General features: G+C 41.0%; 1 protein-coding gene across 1 annotated transcript in view; it reads left to right on the forward strand.

Annotated features, from left to right (window-relative positions):
- Positions 1–7,542, forward strand: part of VRK1 (VRK serine/threonine kinase 1) — an 80,042-nt gene extending 72,500 nt beyond the window's left edge. Inside the window, exons 12-13 of the mRNA XM_068991351.1 lie at positions 2,535–2,625; positions 7,241–7,542. Coding sequence (XP_068847452.1) covers positions 2,535–2,625; positions 7,241–7,272 — 123 coding nt within the window. The 3' untranslated portion in view covers positions 7,273–7,542. The remainder of the gene's footprint in view (positions 1–2,534; positions 2,626–7,240) is intronic.
- The last annotated feature ends 13,792 nt before the right edge of the window (positions 7,543–21,334 follow it).

Consider the following 21,334-nt stretch of genomic DNA (forward strand, 5'->3'; position numbering starts at 1 on the left):
CAAGAGACACCCAACTGGAGCGTGGATTCATGAAATTCAGTGCTTTCCCCAGTGCATCCTGCTCAAACACAGGTGTTTCTTTTGTTGGTTGAATACTGTCTGATTTTCATTCCTCTGTAATTTACCTGCATGGGGATAAAGAAAGCTCCTACTTATTAAATAAGCTTGAAAACAAGATGAATGCATTGGGTTCTTGGGTAGAATGTATTGGATAGCTCCCTTTATAATGAGCATTTAAAAATCTGCCCTCCTAAAACTGGAAAATGCATTCTCTCCTGTATGGAAAGCAACATAGTACTGAAATATTCCTCCTTAATTTTGGTCCGAACGAACAAAAGTGTCTGTGTTTATTCCTGCCTAATGCATCACAAATCTGCTGACATGCTAACCTTGGAGTCTTGGCTGGCGTTAATCAGGCCTGTGCACCGGCAGGAGAGAGGCACCTAATGCGCTCCATCAGTGCAGTTTGCATATGGAAGTTTTCACAGGGGAGCTGCCCTGTGCCAGCTGAGGGTTACCTGCCCACTGCAGTTATTGTATGTAATTATCGAACCAATCTGTTCAGCCCAGCAGGGTTTAGATGGTAATCATGAAGCAACACTTTGGAAAAGAAAGATGTAAGGCACTCTCCCCTTCTCTCATCACTTATGTGAAGTTGCAGCCCCTCTTCCAGCTATTTTTGAGAAGCAATACCTCCATATACAAATCTGCTAAATGAATGCCTTTGAAAGTTTCTTAAGGTTTAGTCAGGATATTATTTTTATATTTGCAACACATTTTCTTCAGGACCGTGGTGGGTATGTCTGAGTTCTCATCTTTCCACAGCCACCCTCAGCGTGTTTTGAAACAGTGGGATTAATTGTGGTACATAGATAACAACAGTTCTGACCATTTGGCGGTTTTCAGATGATGTCATTTGGATAGAGTTGTGCTTTCCCTGTAGTTGTCTGTGGAACGGAACCCATGCTTACCATTAGGAAAAAGAACCATGTCCTGTCAGCAGGCATTATATATACTCTTTCATAGCTGTACACAGTACGGCCTGAAGCTGGGAAAATTATTTTTTCAACAAAGTTTAACTTAAAATGAATTGTTAGGAAGATATAAACAAGGACCTTCTGATGTGCTGTGATCTCTGAGATTTGGGAGGTATCAGATGATTTCCTGAATGCTACAGACTTACTTTAGGAAGCCAAGAGAAGCTCTGAGTTCTGATGTGGATTTCAACGCATTTAAATTTGAGACTACATGGGATAATAGCTGCATGAAAAATACAAAGTTTTCGGTTCGTTACTAATGTCCTTCTATAGGTATACCCACATAGAGATGTTATGAATTTTAGGGAGGATATGTATATACACATACATACATACATATACATATATATATATATATATATATGATTGGAGAAGAATGACACCCCACTCCAGTATTCTTGCCTGGAAAATCCCATGGGCAAAGGAGCCTGTGGGCTATAGTTCCTGAGGTCACAAAAGAGTCAGACACAACTTAGCGACTAAATAATAACAAATGTATATAATTATGACTGATTCATGTTGATATACAACAGAGACAACCACAACATTGTAATTTTCCCCCATTAAAAAAAAATAACCGGATCACTTTCTGTATACTTGAAACTTAACACAATATCGTAACTTAACTGTATTTCAATAAAAAATAAAATTAAGAAAGTAAAAAAAAAAAGAATTTTAAAATGTTTTACTCAGTATTGAACTAGTTAGAAACTATAGTTGTGATAGAAAGTAAGAAAAATAAGTTATATGAACATTTGGAAAGAATTGGGTGTGATAGAATGTAGGCCTTAGCTCCTAAGTATTAATAACACTTGCCTAGAAAAGTACATGGAAAACAGCAAAGGCCTGAGAGAGTATTAGAAGATCCTTTCTGTTTCTGAGATTTTAGGAGCACTGTATACTTTTAAGACTCTTCCTTTACAGTAAGGTTTATGGCCTTAAACTTTAAAAAAAAAAAATTATTGAAAGTTTGCCATGATTGATTAATGCAATTTTCCAACCAACTTATACGGTATAACCACGGATGCAATACATGGGCCAGGTATATATTTTCCTATTAAATGAATTTACTCCCCCCTCCCCACCCCCGACCCCTGCTTCCACAGTGTAAAATGGCAAAAGTAAGTATCATTGGCTTGAGCAAGCCGTGGTATCAAATTTGTAAAACACTTTGCTTTCAAAAAGGGTTTCTGTATAGTCCGTCCAGGTGGCTAAAACATGACTTTCAGTGATAAATTTTAAGCATAAAAAGGTGGATATAGCAAGCGTACGCATTCCTGTGCTAACTGTATAGGTAAAGTTTCTCTTAACCACATTTTCTCATCCCTTACCCTTTCCTTAGGTGACTCCCGTCCATGAAGCTGTGTATATTCTCCTGGATGTTTTGGCACACTCAATCCTGTATAGATATATTCATGCTAATATCTGGTAAACTTGTATATTTACCTAACCATCATGCGACATTTCTTTTTCTTTCTTTTAATTTTTATATGTAAGAAGAGAAAGAAAGAAGCTGAGGAGAGCGTAGAATGTAGTGTTGAAGAGATGGAATGCTCGGATAAACAGACAGAAGAGGCCACGCAAACCCGTAAGTTGACGGTCTATTAGTTCTTATATAATAAACGCAAATTTAATTTCTTCCCACGGAATAAAGGGTTCACTGTCTGGGTCATAACATTCTCATTGTATAATTTTAAAAAGTAAGAGAAGGTCTTAGACACCATCCATCACATTGTCCCTTGTTCATGCTTTGTGTTATATACTCTCATCATGTTTCCAGTAATCCTGAAGTTGGGACCAGAAGTTGGTCTCGTTTTGCAGATACGGAGCCCAATACACAGAGCATTCACATGACAGAATGTTGTGGAAGGGTTAGAGGTGGAAACCAGAACACTTACTTCTCTGGCTGCTCTCTGTCCGGCTGCCCACACTTAACCATAGAACTCTGGGCTTGAAGGGCCATGTCAGGTCAGGTGGTTAGTACATGGCTTACCGCAAGGTCTGCCAACTCTTCTGTCAACAGCTTGGGCTGCAAGGAATTAAAGCCTTGAATCATCGCTTTTCCAAGCTCTTGAAGCAGGAAGCAAAGTATAAAGTCATGTCTTCAGTGACTCCTACACTGGTTCTGAGAGCATGGCTTCCAGAAGTGACCTTAGCAAGGCAGCATCTGTAAAGGGCAAGATGAGGTGGGACTTTGGTCTGGTTAGTGAATGGCCAGCCTGTGGTGTGTAGGCACACCTGTGGGGCTCAGAAAATGAGGGGAATGTTCCAGGGTTCATGAGAGATGGTTTGCTTGCCTCGCTGAGGAGAGATTCAGAGCTGGCTACAGTACCATTCTTGACCGCCCCCAGGGCCCCCCCTCCACCCCCCAATCTCTCTCCTCTCTGTCTGCCTTTTATTTATTAGTTTGTTGGCCCTGAAATATTTCTGATTTCTGAAAGAAAAGGCTTATTTTGGGAAAAATTTCATCAAAGTGTCAGTGCCCTGTAGAGCCAGGCCAGTGCTGTATTTTTCCTTCCCTTTGACAAGCAGCACTGGTGCATGTTTGTGGAAGGCAAAAGTTGACTTTTGAGAGAGAATCACCTTCACCCTGATTTTACGATCATTTTCTTCATTGTATATTATGGATAGTTCGTCCTTAGGTTTATCTGAATTTACCCAAGAGAACCCTTGGGGCACCTGAAGAGGAAGTGTATAGCATCACTCTGGAAGCTAAAGGCTTTGAAACAGTGCCTCTCACTTTTCCGCTGCCGTCTTCCCATTCCCTCCTGTTTTTGTTTCCCTCCCCCTCCCCTGTCTTGTTCATTTTGTTATTAGAAAGTGAGGATTCCCGGGGAGCAATACATGGAAGTATGTCTCAGCCAGAGGCTAGTGGCAACAGCTATGATGGAGACTGGGAGCCAAATTAAGGAGCATTTATAACAATCGAGCAATATTTTTACCTAAAGAAACCCCTTATATTTAAAACAGGCAATTTTAGTTTAGGAGAGGGCCTGTGTTGTTACAGTAAGGTTGGTACCCATGTAGACCGAAGCCAGTTCCCAGCTGTGCCTGGGGAAGCCTCCTGCCTCTCTTCATGCCTGAGGGTCGTTTGTTCCCTGAACTTTGCTTAATGAGCATCTGAGATATTTGTTTTGGTGCTGATTTTCAGTTTGACTGTAATTATGAAAAGTGTTTTTTATACCTAAAATTTTAATTTAGGATCCTTATACTGATGGTTTTTTACTGTAAGAAAATATATTAGTATCTTTGTTTTATTTATTAATGACAAAAGAAGAGAATAGACTCCATCACTAAGAACAATCCAGATTTTTTTGATGTTAAAAAATGAAGATAATAGATTCTCTTTTACTCATATAAACTCTGAATTGCTTTAATTAAATGCTGTCATTTTCCCATTGTAATTCTTTCTCTCCATTAAAATATAAGGCTAGTTAAGGTATTTTGCTATCTAAATATTCATAAATGAGAGAAATTTTACCTGAGATAGTAAAATGTTATTGCTTCTTGCAAAGAAAAAAATCCATCCAGGGGTTCATGAAAATGTATGTATTTGTATTCATCAATTTAAAGTAACTTGAAGGAGAAGGCACATTATTACATTTGAATTTTTTAAAGAAATAACATAATACGATTCAGTGAATTCTGTGTTTCTAGAGCTTTAAGATTTTGTGTCAGAAACATGTTTCAAGAATGGTTACCTCTAACAGCTGCTTTAGAAATGTCAGTTTCTTCATTAACAATTTTATTTTCAAACACAATTTATGGTTTACAATATGGTAAGAAATTTTTCTCACTGTGTGATCTTTCAGAATGCTGTGCCTAGCAAAATGGGAGCAACTTTCCTTTAATATCTATTTAGACCATTTTAAAAATGTGTATAATTTTCTTGATACACCTAAACTCATTTTGACTAGCTGGGGGTCTATTGTGTAAGAACACTTTCTGAAAGCTTTCAAAATGTGTATTGTGTAGGTTTTCTTGAAGAAAGAGAGGGGGTGACGGGGTGGTTTTCAGGAAGAACAGAGGCCTCTAATCCTTTTATTTTTATGCAAGGCATAATTTTTACCAATTGAGGAAATTTGGTAATTTGCTGCAAGTAATTTTTTTCCCCCACAAAATGATAAACCTTTAAAAAAACCACATGTATTCTGGCATTTCAAAACCATGCCAATATTTTAGAACTGCACTAACAATTAGTTAATATAGCCATGATATTTATGGCTAGTATACTTTGTCCCTACTGTTCATACAATAGACAGTACTCAACAGCCTACTCTTGGTGATGGTATTTTTGAAGTACCTTGGACTTTGGACTATTCCTGAGGGTTCTTTGAGGAAAGCATGACATGTTTACGCCTTGAAGAGCTATGGTCTAGTAAAGGAAGAGATATTTCTAAGGCACCCTGCAAAGAAATTTCCCACCTTTTTTTTTCCTTGTGCATCATAGAAGAGTATCCCAATCTTGTATATTTTAGTTTTCAAATGTTAAATTTTACACATTAGTCTTATGATTGGGCCTTTTACCCATAGTAAAATATTAAGAAAATGAGTATGTATTTTAAGGGATTGGAGGAGAAATAGGTTTTTTCTTGAAACAATCAGAATTTGTTATTAGGAGCCATTTTGAGTTGATACCTATAGCAAGGTATCTTAAGTTGCATAATACTTACTGTATAATAAATTCCAGGTGGTGATGGCATTTTTAGTTGCAGTGGAAAATTTGAAATCTAGATTGAATGGGGATAAGTAGCAGTGGTATTTAATCTAAGAGTAGAATGTCAAATTAGGACATTAATGAGAAAGTAGTTATAACTGTTAACTTTAGTGTTCTTTGTAATGTGGCAGTAGATTCAGATTTTATTGAAAGGGACATGTATTCCCTTTGACCTTGATTTTGTGGTATTCTATTATGCCAGTTTCAGACAATCACAGCGGTCTCAGTTTTCTATGCAAAATTAATTTCAAAGTTATAATAGTAAAAACCTAAAAATCTGCCCTGGCATATTTTTAAAAGAAGGCCATATCACAAAAATTGAAGAAAAACTCTTAAGCCCACCAGAGTATATAGGCTGGGCACTATGAGTGGTGGTGAAAAAAAAGGCATTTATATAAGATTAAAGTTTACATGAATTGAAATGTATGGCCACTGAATAGAAACTAGAACCTGGAAAAATTAAAAAAAAAACCCTGATCTTCCAATTAAGCATCTAAATAAACCTATAATCAGAAAGCCTTTAGAAACTGTGTGTGATTAGACATGTGTGGTAGATATTTTGTCCTAGATTCAAAGGATGTTTTGTTCACTTCAGAAAAGAAATATTGATCTCTTCGTTGTTCAGTGTGCTCATTGATCACTTGCGGGCTCCTCGCTGCCCTCACCCTGGTTTCGCTGCTCTCTTCTGGCGAAAGGAAGGCCCAAGGCCTGGAAGGCACACTCCACTTGCCAGCACAGGCAGCTGTGATTGGGCCGGGCTCGTCCTTCTGCCTCTGCTGTGCTCAAGGTGGAGGTGGCCTGGGGTGTAGGGGGACAGCGTCTCCTTGGGGAGGCGGATCCGCGTGGCCCGGATAAAGGATCGCTGGCTTCTCCCAGCCCAGGAGCTGTCCGAAGGCACATTAGGCCAGTGTCAGATGTGATGCTTTTCTAGAAGGCGACTTGATTGGGATCTACTTAATTCCTAGTGGACAAGACTTTGCATTTCGGAATAGCCCACTGCTCTCCTGCCTGAAGAGTAGAGGGAGCAGGCTTTAAAAAGCAACACATCTAGGCAAAATTCCTGGCTTTTCATAATAGCGTAACTCAGTACTTTCCCCCAAGGAACACCTACCTTGTTGCTATGATTTATATTAGGAGTTAATGTTTTAAATTGCACAATAAAAATTTGGGGGAGAAATAGTTCATGACCAGTGTGAATGGAGTATTATTTTACCAGTGGATGCATTCTCATATAACCTCAAAGTAGAAGGTAGACTTTGTTGGCATGTCTTTTGACACACTAAAAAAAATGACACAATTTTCTAAGATTTTCAGGGTATTAACAGTTATAAATTGGTGTCTGAATTTCATGTCCACTGACTACACAAAATCATAGTTAGTCAGATTTTGAATATTAGTAACTGTATATGGAAATGCTTATATATTTGTTATTTTGCTTTTGTAAATTAATGATTAATGATTTAAATCTCTTTGTTTTCTCTTCAAGGTTCAAAAACCAGAAAGAGAGTGCAGAAGTAAATATTGTGAACTGGTTTTCTTTTCTTCCTTTCATTTGGCTTTCCTCCTTTCAATTCGACCTTTTCCTCTTTTTCTGTATAAGTGTTTTATTTTCATGTGTGTCTCGTGGAAGTGGGGGTAACAATGAAGTACCTATGTGTTTGAAAAGCAGACTTTTTTAAATAAATACTTTATACAGTTTATTAAAGCCTAATTTATAAAATTTAACTGTTTTAAGGTTATACCCTTTAAGATGTCCCATGCAGTTTGTTTGCACTTTTTAATTGTTGTATGTTTTCCAGAGTGTAAATGTCCGACAAAAGCCTTACTTTTAAGGAAATACACAACTTAAAAATAAAGGTCCTTTTTTGCTTGATACAAATATACAATTTGTTGTGACCATAAGATTTTAGTTTGTACTGATCTTGTTCAGTTTCATAAGCATTTATTAATCACCTGCTGTATGAAATGAGAGGTACAAAAAGGAGGGAAAGGATTATGGAAGAAAACATAGAATAGTAAGTGTATCAGTGAGAAATGAAATATGTATTTGAAAGATTACATGAGAATTAGTTAAGTGTGCAAGCTGTATGATAAGAAAACAGTTATCACATGGTGGCATGATCAAAGATTTTATAGACTGGCTTCCTTTAAGGAAATACTGTCAAGTATATACATGTGACTTATTGTTCACTTACAGGAGATTATTTTTCTTACAAGTGTTTTATTTTTTGTAGTGTATATTTGTACAGAAAACCAAACACTTTAGAGTTTAAGTGATTAGAAATTTTAAAATGTGGACTTTTTATAGTTGCATTAGGAATAAAGCTTAGAATTTAAACATAAACAATTTCAAGATTTGCTTCATTAGAGAAATTGGAATCGGGTTGGATTTTCTAAGGGTGGAATGCCTTATGACTTGTAACCTATACAGTGTTTTTAGATGGTCTTTTATTTAAATATTTAAGCGTTTATTTAATATGTATTCAGAATATAAATAGTACATTAAACTGGCAATTTCTCTTGCTTAGGACAAGGCTAAAGTTAGGTATTAGAGTTTTTTTAAAAAGCAAGTTAATTTGAAGAAAATATTCACTAAATAATAGTACAGGTGGATGTAGACACACCAGAAATTGTCAGGGTTGTACCGGGTTTGAGCCACTCCGAACCAACACAAGGACTTCACCCTTTGCTCTCCAGCGTGGGTATTTAGTTGTCTCACGAAGCATCTTATCACTGTGGTGGTTGGATATTGAAATATGAAAGCAGATCTGCAGCTTTCCTTTGAAGGTTAATCTTAAATGCCTCCTGAAGTTCTTGGGCTCTGTGTCTTTACAAAATAGAGAACTAGATTTTGGGCAGAACCTCCTCCAGTTTTCTGTAGATTTCTGGATTTTAGTACTCATCGGTGCTATGGACTCAGGTTTATTTGCAACACCTAAAATCAACTCTCGAGTTCTGTTTCAAACACATTGACGCTTAAAATAGGATAAAATGTGTGTGGCGTGTTTTTGTGTATATGGCTTAGCCTTTTTATTTTTCAAAACACAAAAACATAGCAAAAACCTGTTGGTTAAATATTAAGAAAACAAATATTTCCTCACATATTGTTTTTAACAAGTGCTGGCATTTTCTCGAATGTTGCTCTGTTGGCAGGGCTGCAGAAATGAAAACCCAGTAGCCGCAGTAGCCAGTTTGATTCCTCAGCTGCATCCCTCATTCTGCTGTTCCTCTTCTCCCTCTCTCTGGTTTTTCTTACCCCATATATTTTTCTAAAAAGTGGTTAGATAACCGCCTTGTTATTCGGAGTTAGGCTTTTGATCCTTGACTTTTTCAGCTCCATCCTTGTTGTTTTCAGTCTTGGGTTGTCTTTCCGGTCCCTGCATCCAGTGGGTGTGCCTTTCTTCCTTCTCCCTTTACCGTGCAGCCTCCACGTGGGGCGTGTTCCTGTCCCCACCGTGGCCTGCCTTCCCCTCTTTTCTTAGGTTCTTAGTGATGAGCGAGGGTTTCAGCTCTGTTGAGGGCCCACACCTGTGCCAGGCACTCGCCTTCAGACAACGGGAGCTAGAGGTATTTTCTAGAAAACAACTGATAAATCTTAAGATAACCATCGAAGCCCTGGTGTAAGGTAGCTCCTAGGTGTTCTTCAATAATGATCTCTAAGACAAACCAAATGCTAATAGGCCAGGGCAGCAATCCCCACCCCCCACCCTCACCAGTTACTTCTTTAATTTCTAACTTAAATGTGCATATCAAGAGCTTAAGTTGCATAGCGGTAAATAATTGGTAGAAATATAAACACCTCATTGTATTTGTGTGTGTTATGCTGTTTATCCTGTAAAATTCTATTTTTAGTGCTCTGTATTCTTCTGTCATCATAGTGTGTTAGTAATACATGATCCCTGTAGAAAATTTAGAATATACAGAGAAACGTCTAGCCATATTCTGCCACACACAGGCAACCCGCGGTTAATATTTTACACATCTTTTCTATGCATTTTTGTCTTTAAACATCATACTTTACATATCTTTATATTCTGCTTTGTAAAGTGAACGTTAAATACTGACCATGTTTTTACAGATACTTTGTAAATATAGTCTTTGTGCTTCCATAATACTTTTTTCTTATGAATTCGTTATAATTTCATGACCGTTTCCCTCATACTGGACGTTTAAGTTTTTTCCGTATTCGGGTATTATAAACAATATTCTTGGATAAAATTGGGCCGAAGTCTTCGTCCACATGTACAAGTGTTTCTTTGGTGGTGATGGTGGTTCAGTGGCTAAGTCGTGTCTGACTCTTGTGACCCCATGGGCTGCAGCCTGCCAGGCTCCTCTATCCAGGGAATTCTCCAGGCAAGAATACTGGGGTGGGTTGCCATTACCTTCTCCAGGCGATCTTCCCTACGCAGGGATCGAACTCGGGTCTCCTGCACTGCAGGCAGATTCTTCACCGACTGAGCTATGAGGGAAGCCCTAAAGTACTAACACACATTTCAGAGTCTCGCTAGGTTTGGAAGTATTTCCTTAGATTTTCCAAAGGGAACTTTTGGGTGAAAGACTATGAAAATGGAAGGTTTTTGGTGCACGTTATCAACTTGCTTTGCAAAATGACACCAGTTAACACTTGACCCAATAAATCAGTGCTCAGCTTAACATTTTTGTCATCCTACTACTAATTTTTACGCTTTAAGGTAATTTTTTTAAATTGCTAGTGACCCTGAGCATGCATTTGTAAACTCGCCGTTCTGTTCACTGTCTGCATGTGTATGTTTACACTGTTTGTATAGTAATGATCTTTTGTCATGTTTGTTGCTGACTTTTCTCCTTTTTTTTTTTTGAAGACTTAATTTTTGTGGCTTTCATCTATTGATCTCTTTCATTGTAATTTCTGCCACTGTTTTAAAATATTTCCCATCCTGATATCAAATGTTTACCAGGGTGTTTTTTTTTTTAATGCTTCTGAGTTTTTAATCCATGTGAAATTTAGTATATATGTATACCATGGGAGAAGGAAATGGCAGTCCACTCCAGTACTCTTGCCTGGAAAATCCCATGGATGGAGAAGCCTGGTAGGCTACAGTCCATGGGGTCGCAAAGAGTCGGACGCGACTGAGCGACTTCACTTTCACTTTGCTATGTAACCGTGAGATAAGGATCACAATGGATTTTTTTCCAAAGAGCTAACCAGTAGTTTCACTACCATTTGTTAAATTCTCTTCCCCACCCCTTTCCCACTCTGGTCTGTTTTGCCTGTTTTATTACATGTTAAGTTCTTATACCAGGATCTGACTGTCAGTTCAGTTTCATTGATCTGTCTTGTCTGTTCTTATGCCAGCATCACGCTGATTTAATTAGTGCCGTTTTACTTATTAATTCTTATTTACTGCCCAAACCACATTAACAGAAATCAAAATGAAAGAAAAAAAATTCATTTATGATCTCACCACTGCCACAAAAATCAAACTCTTATCCTTTGGTCGTATTATTTTTCAGTCTTGTTTCATGTAATTTTTCCAGCTGTACTAGGTTGCACTGTTAAAGTTTTGCATGTGTATCTTTTAAAGTTCCACAGTTTATTCTATATACCTGTCACTCATTAAGCTCTACTGATATAAAAAATACAAGACACACTGAAGAATTAACATTGGAAAGGGGTTCTTTAGGTAAATACAGCCGCACTCGCTGTATTAGTGATTCTGTGCAGTATATTGTTGCCCAGATGGTTTAGGCAACTCATACCACTTGGTTGTTATTTTACAAATAAAATAACGACTGTTTCCACTGTACTAAGGCTTGTTATTCATATATTGGTGAGCTTTTTTTTTATTATAGCAGTAGCATTTTGTAGCTGATGAGTAGTAGTCCTGAATTTTTTAGTCTTGACTTGTCATGAAATTACCTGTAAAATTCCTCCACTGAGCAAAGTACAGATTTATTTGTGAATTGCAAAAGCCTCTTCAGAAAAAACTCTTCTTTTTGTCTTGGTTAGGTCCACCATTTGTCAGGGGTCGAGTTATCAGTGGAAATAAGATAATCTTTGTGGTTGGAGTACAGAGGCAGGAAGGAATTTTAAAGGCACAAATCCAGCCTTGGGTGGGGGCTGGGAGGAGGTGGGACAGTAGGCTGAAATCTGTTTCCATTTTTCTCTAGGTTTTCCTGCTTCTGGTGTCTTAGAAGCAAGTGGTGATGATTTAGAAATGTGATCGCAGTTACGTAAATCGCACAATGTGATCGCAGTTATGTGATCGCACATTATAACACCTGGGCCTCAGTTTGTTTAATAACTAAAAAATTGCTGCATTTTACAGTTTTTCTGACCGTTACACAAAAATCATGGTACAGAAGTTCATGGTGCACCTTCTCGGTATTCTCAGATGCGAGAGATGTTTCAAGCTTTCCTCATACGGATGTACTTAAAATTCATAGTGAAGCAACTGAAGGGTCTGCTAACCCTGAACACTGTGACGTTCTAGGGCTGTGTATCTCGGAAGATTACATCTGGAAGTACACATTGTTCTGTTAGATTGCCTGGCCAAGAGAAATGGTTTATTTCTTGAACTTTTCAAGGTGGAGACCTGTGCCTTTAAGATCCTTAAGAAGACATTCATGTTCTAGGCACTTTAGATTCCACACTGCACTGCCCACCCCCAAACCCTGAAAAAAAAAAAAAAAAAAAGCTTTTTTTTTTTTTTTATCTTCATGTGTTTCTTTTACCTCTTGTAGAATATTTTGGTGCTGACCCATGAGTCAGTCTACCTGGAGGAGTGCTATGCACATCCTTACCTGTTTAGCACTGGTTGCCAAAGTGTGTGAAGTGTGGTCCACACGTAAGCACTCCATCACCTTCTACCAGCCACCGACGTTGTGTTGTGTTGTTTTTTGTTCCAGTTTCAGTGAGAAATAATTGACAAACGTCACTGTAGGTTTCATAAGGTGAAAAGCACCTCTCAGGTTTCTCTTCCACAAATTCTTGGCAGATGTTTAAAAACTTAAGACCAAATACATAACTTACCCTATAATTTATCGTTTAAAATAGGATCGTTTAGACATTTCTTAAGATACATATGCAGTTACAGTGGGCTCCCCCACCCCCCACACACACCGCCCTTTCTTAAAGCTCCTAACCATGCTTTTGAAAAAGAAGTCTGTATTCCAGGTGATACAAGGCCCCAGATAAGTCTTTGATATGTCATGCAAAGTGTTCAGAAAGCAAAGGTGGCTGAAATTACATCAAAATGGTTTCCAAGGCCCCGTCTGTTCGTTGGGAGGTCAGAGGAACCGCAGCCTGCAGAATCACAATTCGAGGTCAAGAATCCAGAACCCCTGCTGTTCCCAATGAACTGTGTGATGCTCACAGAAGATGGTCGGAAGAGAGGGTCGCGCTAAGGGAACAGTCCTGATAATACCTGGTTGGTCTTTTAGCAGCAAAATCGGGGTGGAGGGGAGGTGGGGGTTGGAGGGGAATACGAAACTTTTAAAAATGGTGGTTGTGGGTTTTTTTTTCTTTTTCCTGGTGTTATTGTTGATGTCCCTATTTGAATGTAAAGTCCCTAACAAAAGAAGCAGACTGCCTTTAGACTGCATTTACTGCTCTTGATGACTCCAGTTGTGTGTAAATATTAGAAAACAGCGGGGTCCTGCATTCCAAGAATCACTTGAGCAGTGCCACGAAGACAAGTGTCCTGACTGGTATTGTAGTCATACTCCCCGGCTCTCCTGCTGTTTCTAATCTGTGCGCACAGCCGTGAAAAAACTGGACTGACATTTACAGACGCAGCAGGGAGACACTTGACTAGGGAATGTTAAAGACTCCGGCACCTCCGATTCAAAGTGGCCACCACACACGATAAATCTTCACAGGAGAGCTAGTCTGCACTTCCCCGATGCCATAATGAGGGTATCTATAATGAAGCAAAGAAGTGGAACTTTCACCACCACCACCACTTGACCGCCCCCCGCCTCAAGCTCAACTTTTTAGCAGTCAGATATTTATTGTTGTCTCTTTCAGACCTAAATATCTGACTGGAGAATCTCATTCCGTGTCATGAAGGCTCTTTTCCTTTTGAACTGCTTTCTGGAGTCTGTCTGCTTTCGTCCTCACTCCTCACAGGGTTTTACCGGGAGGTTTCCTCAGGAAAGACCACCTCCCCATCAACCGCATAAAAAAAGAATTTCCCGGAACCTGTTGTAACTGGAATGGAGAAGAGGGTCGGTTGCTTTCTGCCTCAGGCTGGGTAGACTGCCTCTTCTGCTGTGTCCCAGCAGGCTGCCAGGTCTGCATGCCGCAATGCCAGTGATGCAGTTAGGTTGGCTGCAGTCTCTGGTTGACTTCAGTTAAGAGTTTCTTTCCCTGTGGGAATAAGACCAGACAGACTGTCATTTGCTATTACTAATTCTGCTTAGCATTATCACTGGAGCTTTTTTTTTTTTTGTAATTAGCTGTCTTAGTTGGCTCTTAAATTTTAATAGCCAATTGAAGCTACGTTTTAGCCAAGTTCCATATCTAAATTGCATTCAGTCCATTAACAAAGTTGGTTAAAAGGCTATTAAAACAAAAGCCAATATATGGTGGTTCGCACTTGTATCTCTGTGGCAGGAGCAATGCCAGCCTCCCCCCTAGCTCACTCTCTTAAGGAACTTTCTCTCCCTCAAAGTTACATGTAAGCTGGACTCCTACTTCTTCTGAGTGGCAAGAAATCAACATCAAGATTTTTAGTATGTTAACATACTGGAAAATGTCACTGCCGACCCCCTTTTCCTTTCTGTGAGTGTTCTTTTGGGATTTGGTTTTATTTGGTTGGTGGTGGAGGAAGAAAAGGGGCATTTAATATTCCAACTTAAAATTGACAGGTTTTGAAAAGTGAATAATTGAAATGATGCTTTTCTCCATTTGAGCTGATCAAAATTATTAGCAAAACCATCTGAGGCACCTTCTGGTAGAATTGTAGTCTTGCTGGGTTTTAGTTTGTAAAACATTCTGCCAGACATTAAAAAAAAAAAAAAAATTGTAGACGAGCCAGCACATAGGCTCAGAGCCCTCGTGCTTAATTGATGGTCTCTATTGTTCGTGCTTTTTAATTCAGACCATTTCTAACACTGATACCCCCAGCCCTTTGCAAATTGGTTTGCTACAGTTTTACTTTCTATATGGCGTGCCCCCTCCCTCTGTACTGGGACAGTTCGTCTGTTTTCCATTTTCAAAGATCCTTAATTTCAAAATTTTTTTTTATAATTTGTGAAACAGGCTGTCAAAAGAAATTAGACTAGCACAGGCATGTTCAGTTGACATTTCCTCTCTGAATCGTCAGGACCTTGGGAATGAAGATGTGGGGAGAAACTAGCCGGTAAATAGGTCCTGTCACCCTGACTCAAGACGAGTGCATCCGAAGCTCATTCCCACCTCCGGCTGCCCATCTTGCCCATGACCTGTTTTGAAATGGGAATAGTTGATCCCCATCAAAAATGTACAGGTTTGTTTGTGTGGGGTTTTTTTTACTCCAAATGGTGGCTTTGTAAATTTCCCCATTTAGAAGATATTAGGAATTGTAGTTTAATCTTAATTTTTAAAGCAGTAAGCATGTTTGAGTATTTTCCCCTCCCCCGTGTCTGGCTGTTACTTGGGTTAGCTTTCACTCTCAGAACTGTGAAGCTGTAGCTTTGCTGGTGCTATCCTCCCTACTGAAGGCCACCTGGCAGACAAATTCTAGTGAAACCCAAGCATTCATTATAGTTACATTTCCACTGTGAGTGTGTTTCGTAGTCCTCATTCACACACGATCTTTCATCGGGATTTGCTCCTGTAGCCTTTGGCTAGATGACTGGGCTGCCATCAGTGAGAGAGTAACCCTCCTTGATGAGGTTGAAGAGCTTCACCTGTCTTAGAAGAGGACCAGAAATGCTGGAGGGCCTCTCTGGTGGTTTCTGTCCTCTGCTAGAAGCTGACAGAAGAGGGCAAGGTCATTTTATCCCGTGTTAGATTATGTGCAGTCAAATTTTATTGTTCAGTCACTCAGCCATGTCCAACTGCAACCCCATGGACTGCAGCACACCAGGCTCCCCTGTCCTTCACTGTCTCCCAGGGTCTGTGCAAACTCATGTCCGTTGAGTCAGTGATGCCATCCAACCATTTCAGCCTCTGTTGCCCTCTTCTTTTGCCCTCAGTCTTTCCCAGCATCAGGGTCTTTTCTAATGAGTCATCTCTTCACATTGGGTGGCCAAAGAAGTGGAACTTCAGCTTCAGCATCAACCCTTCCAAAACAGGGTCGATTTCCCTTAGGACTGACTGGTTTGATCTCATTGTCCAAGGGACTCTCGAGTCTTCTCCAGTGCCACAGTTCAAAAGCATCCATTCTTCAGCACTCAGCCGCCTTTATGGTTCAACTCTTAAATCTGTCAAATTAATATACTATTAAAAATGTATATGTAACTAATTGGCCTTTGATAAAAATAGAACTGGCTTTGAAAATCAGGTCAAACTCTTTAGAGGTCAGGGCTTGATGGTTTCTCCTGTGGCGACTGAAGGCAGAAACAGCCCTCCCGTGGTTTCTCAGGGGACCCTCTAGCTGATGGATGGCCTTTGTGGGCCTTAAGTGAATGTCTGCAATATGTTAGACCTCCCTTATCCATACATCATTTTTAACTAATTTTTAGGAAATACTCATTTCGAATAAATCGATAGGAATAGTAAATAGTAATTATATAGCACTTCTGTAACAAATAATATTGTATGTCTACTATACTTTTTAAAACTGTATAGAGAGGATGATGGAAAAAAGTGATTGACAGTAGGTTTAAAATAGCATACCATAAAACATTTGGGAACCTATAGTATATTACATATATATGCTAAAAATCAGCTGGAGCCTGCCTTGCTCTGTTGAGTCAGTCAGTCCCTGGGTTCCTGCAGAGCTCTGTACCGAGGGCATCTCCTGGTTGTAATACTGAACTCCGTATCACTTTGCTGTAGTGTATCTCCTGTTCTACAGCTCCTCTCTTGATCCTCACTCTTACTTTGTGCTAGTAATCCTCCCGAAGTTTCTTTAAAAACGTGTGGGAGGTTAATTGTTTTTTAATCTTTTCATGTCTGAAAAAGTATATCTTTAATCTGTCTTCATATGTAATAGATATTTAGCTAGGTATAGAAGCCTAGGTTGAAAAGTCTTTTCCTTCAGATTTTTTAGAATTTTGCACCACTGCCTTCTGGCATTTAATGTTGCCAAAGGGACGTCCAATGCATTGGTTCTTTTTCTCTATGAAACGTTTAGGATCTCTTTAACTTTGCTGTTATAATAGTTCACGACTGAACGAGGCATCTTGTCATTTGCTGTATTATGAAATCAATTATTTGCCAGTTATTGAGAATTTACTTTGTCCCAGGCACTGTTCAGAACACTGGAGATGATGTGTGAGTAAGATAGATGAGGTTTTCACTCTCAGTAGAGCTTATAATCGGGTAGGGGAAACTAAGAAATATACAGATAGCTATAATAGTTTCACATAATGACAGGACAGTGAAGAACATAGAAGAGAAAAATGAATTTGGAGGACGTCTGTGGGACAGCATCAGGGAAGACCTGGGAAGACCTCTCTCCCTCTGATGAGATGATGTCAGAGCGGAGACCTGGCGAGTGAGGAGGAGGAGGAAGCAATCCAGAGAGGATGGTTCTATTGGAGGCAAAAGGAAGTGTGAAGGTCCTGAGCTGAGCGCTTTTTGACGGGCAGGGAGTAGAGTTGGGGGAGAGGTAGACGAAAGACTGGCAGAAATGAGGTTGGGCAGCTCAGCGATGTCACACCATGCAGGGCTGTAGGAGAGACTCTGGGTTTTATTCTCCTTGAAATGGGAAGTCCTTGGAATGTTACACACGGACACAAGGGGAGTGGTAGGCGCTACTTCCCCCTTTAAAAGACCACCTGAGGCGCACTGGGAGAATCGGCCGCAGAGGAGCGGGAGCAGACGCGGGCAGCAAGCCCTGCGGGGGCCGTCTCAGACTCGCACGCCGTTTCAGACTCGCACGCCTCGCACGCCGTGGCTTGGCATCCACGGCCCTCCCGGCCAGAGGAGACTGCTGCTCGGTTCCGAGAAGCGTTCTTGTCGTCTTTATGTCCTTCCTTCCAATTTCTCTGTTTTATGTCTTAGCAGTTACTTGTTGGACCTCATTCTTGTTTTTTTCTCTAATTTTTTTCATCCCAGTTTTGGGGAGGTTTCCTTCATTTTAGCCTTAAACATTTTAGAGATAATGTTAAATGTTTAAGGCCACAATGAGTGGGGATGGAAGACTAGGGTCCAAGTGAGCGGCCTCGTTTCCAGCCCTGCATCTCTCTCCCCGGCTCCCTGGGAAACCCGGGGTCCTGTGCTGCCCAGGGGAGCCCTCCAGGGGCTGCTTCTGTGCTGCTACACCAGTGGGTGCCCGCAGCCTGCCAGGTGCTGTGTAATTGTTGGCAGAGGAAAGGGCAAGCAGAACTATTAAAGGAATATATTTCTCTAAGGAGTCCTCAGAGCTCAAGAAAAGTGTAGAGTCAGGAGGACACGTCACGTGAACCGAGCTGTCCAAGCACTGACCTCCTGAGCCCTAGGGGACAGCCAGGACGTGCTGGTATGTGATGGTTGAAACACAGTTGGTGATTTTTGAGTAACCCGTAAAAAAGTAAAAAAATAACAGAATGGGCAAATCTTCAAGTGTCATCATCACATCATATTCTGGATTTATTTAAACATGATGCTGGTGTAGCTTTTTCATTTTAAGCCTTCCTCTTTCCTCCCGCCCTCTCTTCCATCCCTTTTTCCTTCCTTCCCCCTTCCTCCCTTCCTCTCTTGTATATTTCCTTTGCCACTAGTTAGGAATAAACGTGAAACTAAAGCAAAACAAAGGGTCCTGGGAAAAGTGCAGCAATGTGGGCATCATATCAGGTGGTCGTAGCTGGAGGGCAGAGCTCCCCAGACAAGTCCTCACTGTCCTGCTGTCTTGCTCAGGCCTCTACACATTTCCTTTGTCTTTTATATAAAGACATAAGAACCTGCGTATCATGCTGGTGTGGAGTAGCTCAGTCGTATCCGACTTTGTGACCCCATGAACTGCAGCACACCAGGCTTCCCTGTCCTTCACTATCTCCCAGAGTTTGTGCAAACTCATATCCATCGAGTTGGTCATGTCATCCAAGCATCTCATTCTCTGCCACCCCCTTCTCATTTTGCCCTAAGTCTTTCCCAGCATCAGGGTCTTATCCAGTGAGTTGGCACTTTGGTCAAAGTATTAGAGCTTTAGCTTCAGCATCAGTCCTAATGAGAATTCAGGGTTGATTTCCTTTAGGATTGACTGGTTTGATCTCCTTGCTGTCATTCTTTCTTCTGTAGACATGACACTTTTTTTTTGGAGCCCCAAAAACGTCATGTCTACGGATGAAATAAGTTACCAGCAACAGCAGCTTATACTTTGGATGATATCAGAAATCAGAAGAGTCTGGACAGTCTTTCTGATTATCGGTCCCTCCCCCTCAGCAGTCCTTGAGCCTCCTGTCTTTGTAGCAGCACAGCATCTGGCACATCATTGATGGGGGATAAATATTTGCTGAATGAATGAATGACTGGCTGGAAGTTGAGGAAAACTGGGAAAACGAAATTAATCTGCCAGGCATAAATGTTCAGGGAAAAAGTATTGGTTACCCAAGAGTATCAGCTTCCCTGGTGGCACTAGTGGAAAAGAATCTGCCTGTGATGCAGGAGACCTCGGTTCAGCCCCTGGGTCGGGGAGATCCCTTGGAGAAGGAAATGGCCACCCGCTCCGGTATTCTTGCCTGGAGAATCCCGTGGACAGAGGAGCCTGCTGGGCTACCTCTGGAGTCGCAAAGAGTTGGACACGACTGAGTGACTAACACTTAGCAAGAGCAGGATGAAGAAGGCATGGCCCAGCAGCAAATCATAGGGAAGGGAAGGAGATGTAAGCTGCTGACCGTCCCCTGGGCCAGGTCAGTGAAGGGCGGCCACCAGCCAGAAGCTGCTTGACTGATAGACTCTGCAACCAGTAGATGACATCTTGGTGCCCCATTCGCATGGACCCAGACAAAGAGAGGTGCTTCCAAAGAGTGTAGGAAGGATAGAGGATGCTTAAGAAACCATGCCACACCAGGAAACAGCGGGAAAACGGATAATTTGGAGAAGAGGACAGAAGTGGTCTCAGGGAGTGTGGTGGAGAAGGTCAGTGTCGGCAGAGAGCTGAAAATCTGTCTTGTGGACGAACAGTATGAGTCCTTGGAGACTCCACGACCCAGCCTTCCCGGGGAAGAAGAACTGGGAACACTTGGTCAGCAACGTGAGTGGCGTTCATTCCTAAGCAGGAAGGGGTCGAAATAACAAGTTACTGACATCAGATCATAATGTAGCAATATTAAGTAATGAGAGCTGAGTTTGCTTGTAGCTTGTGGAAGACAGTCTTGTTTTATAATTACCAGTAGACTGCGAGGACAGCCTCAGTCGTTACATCCCTTGGGTGCAAGCCTTGGTGGCCAAAGGTGAGCAATGATAGCACGGATCCTATAGTCAACAGATGTGCAGAAGCTTTTAGATTCCCCCCCCCCCACCCCACCTCTTTATTTCATTTGGTCCAGGAATGCAGGTGAGAATCCATCAAGCATTTTCTCTGGCTGAGGGCAAGCCCAGTGCTACACACAGTTTCAGATATCTCTCCCTGTCTCTCTGTGTCTTTCTAGCTCTGGCTCTCAATCTCCTCTACCCTCCGCTCTCTCCTCTCCCCACCCACCACCGACTTCTCAGAGAGAATGTGGTGCCCTCCCCTGTTTGGAAATCAAGCACCAAACCAGAAATAAACCAACTTAGAAAAGGCAGAGGTTCTTAACTCATAGCTCCCCTCTGTTTGCAGAAGAACATGGACGTGATGGACAAAGCGGCAGGACTTGGTCACGGGGCAGTAGCTGAGATCACTTAGAAGATGTCCCAGGTGGCTAAGAAACTGTTTGTCGTGTCTGACTCTGTGACCCCATGGACTGCAGCCTGCCAGGCTTCTCTGTCCATGGGGGTTCTCTAGGCAAGAATACTGGAGTAGGTTGCTGTGCCCTCCTCCAGGGGATCTTCCCAACCCAGGGATCGAACCCAGGTCTCCTGTATTGCAACTGAATTCTTTACCAGCTGAGCTACCAGGGAAGCCCCCAAATATAGGATACCTAGTTATTTTTGAATTTCAGATGAACACGTAACTTCTTCATATAAACATCTCCGCAGTATTGCCTGGGACATACTTTTTCTAAAAACAACGATTCATTCTTTATTTGAAGTTCCCATGTAACTGGGTGTCTTGTGTTTCTACTTGCTAAACCCCACCTGAATTGCACCTGCTGCTAATTTCCAAATGATGTGAGACAGAGTTTGGGAAAGCACCCTGCCAAACAGCCATGCGGAAGCAGTGTCTCAGACTGTCTTCCCGAACACATCATTTAGGGATCAGTGAGGTGCACGATGGAATGCTAAAGACAAATGGCTTTCATCAGCTTCCAAGAAAAGCCTGATACTGCATCTTGGGTTACTAGAAATCCTCTTGATTAGGCTCCACTAGGAGAGACTTACAGCTAC

This window comes from Capricornis sumatraensis, chromosome 19, assembly GCF_032405125.1.
Source record: "Capricornis sumatraensis isolate serow.1 chromosome 19, serow.2, whole genome shotgun sequence".
NCBI classification, from domain to species: domain Eukaryota; kingdom Metazoa; phylum Chordata; class Mammalia; order Artiodactyla; family Bovidae; genus Capricornis; species Capricornis sumatraensis.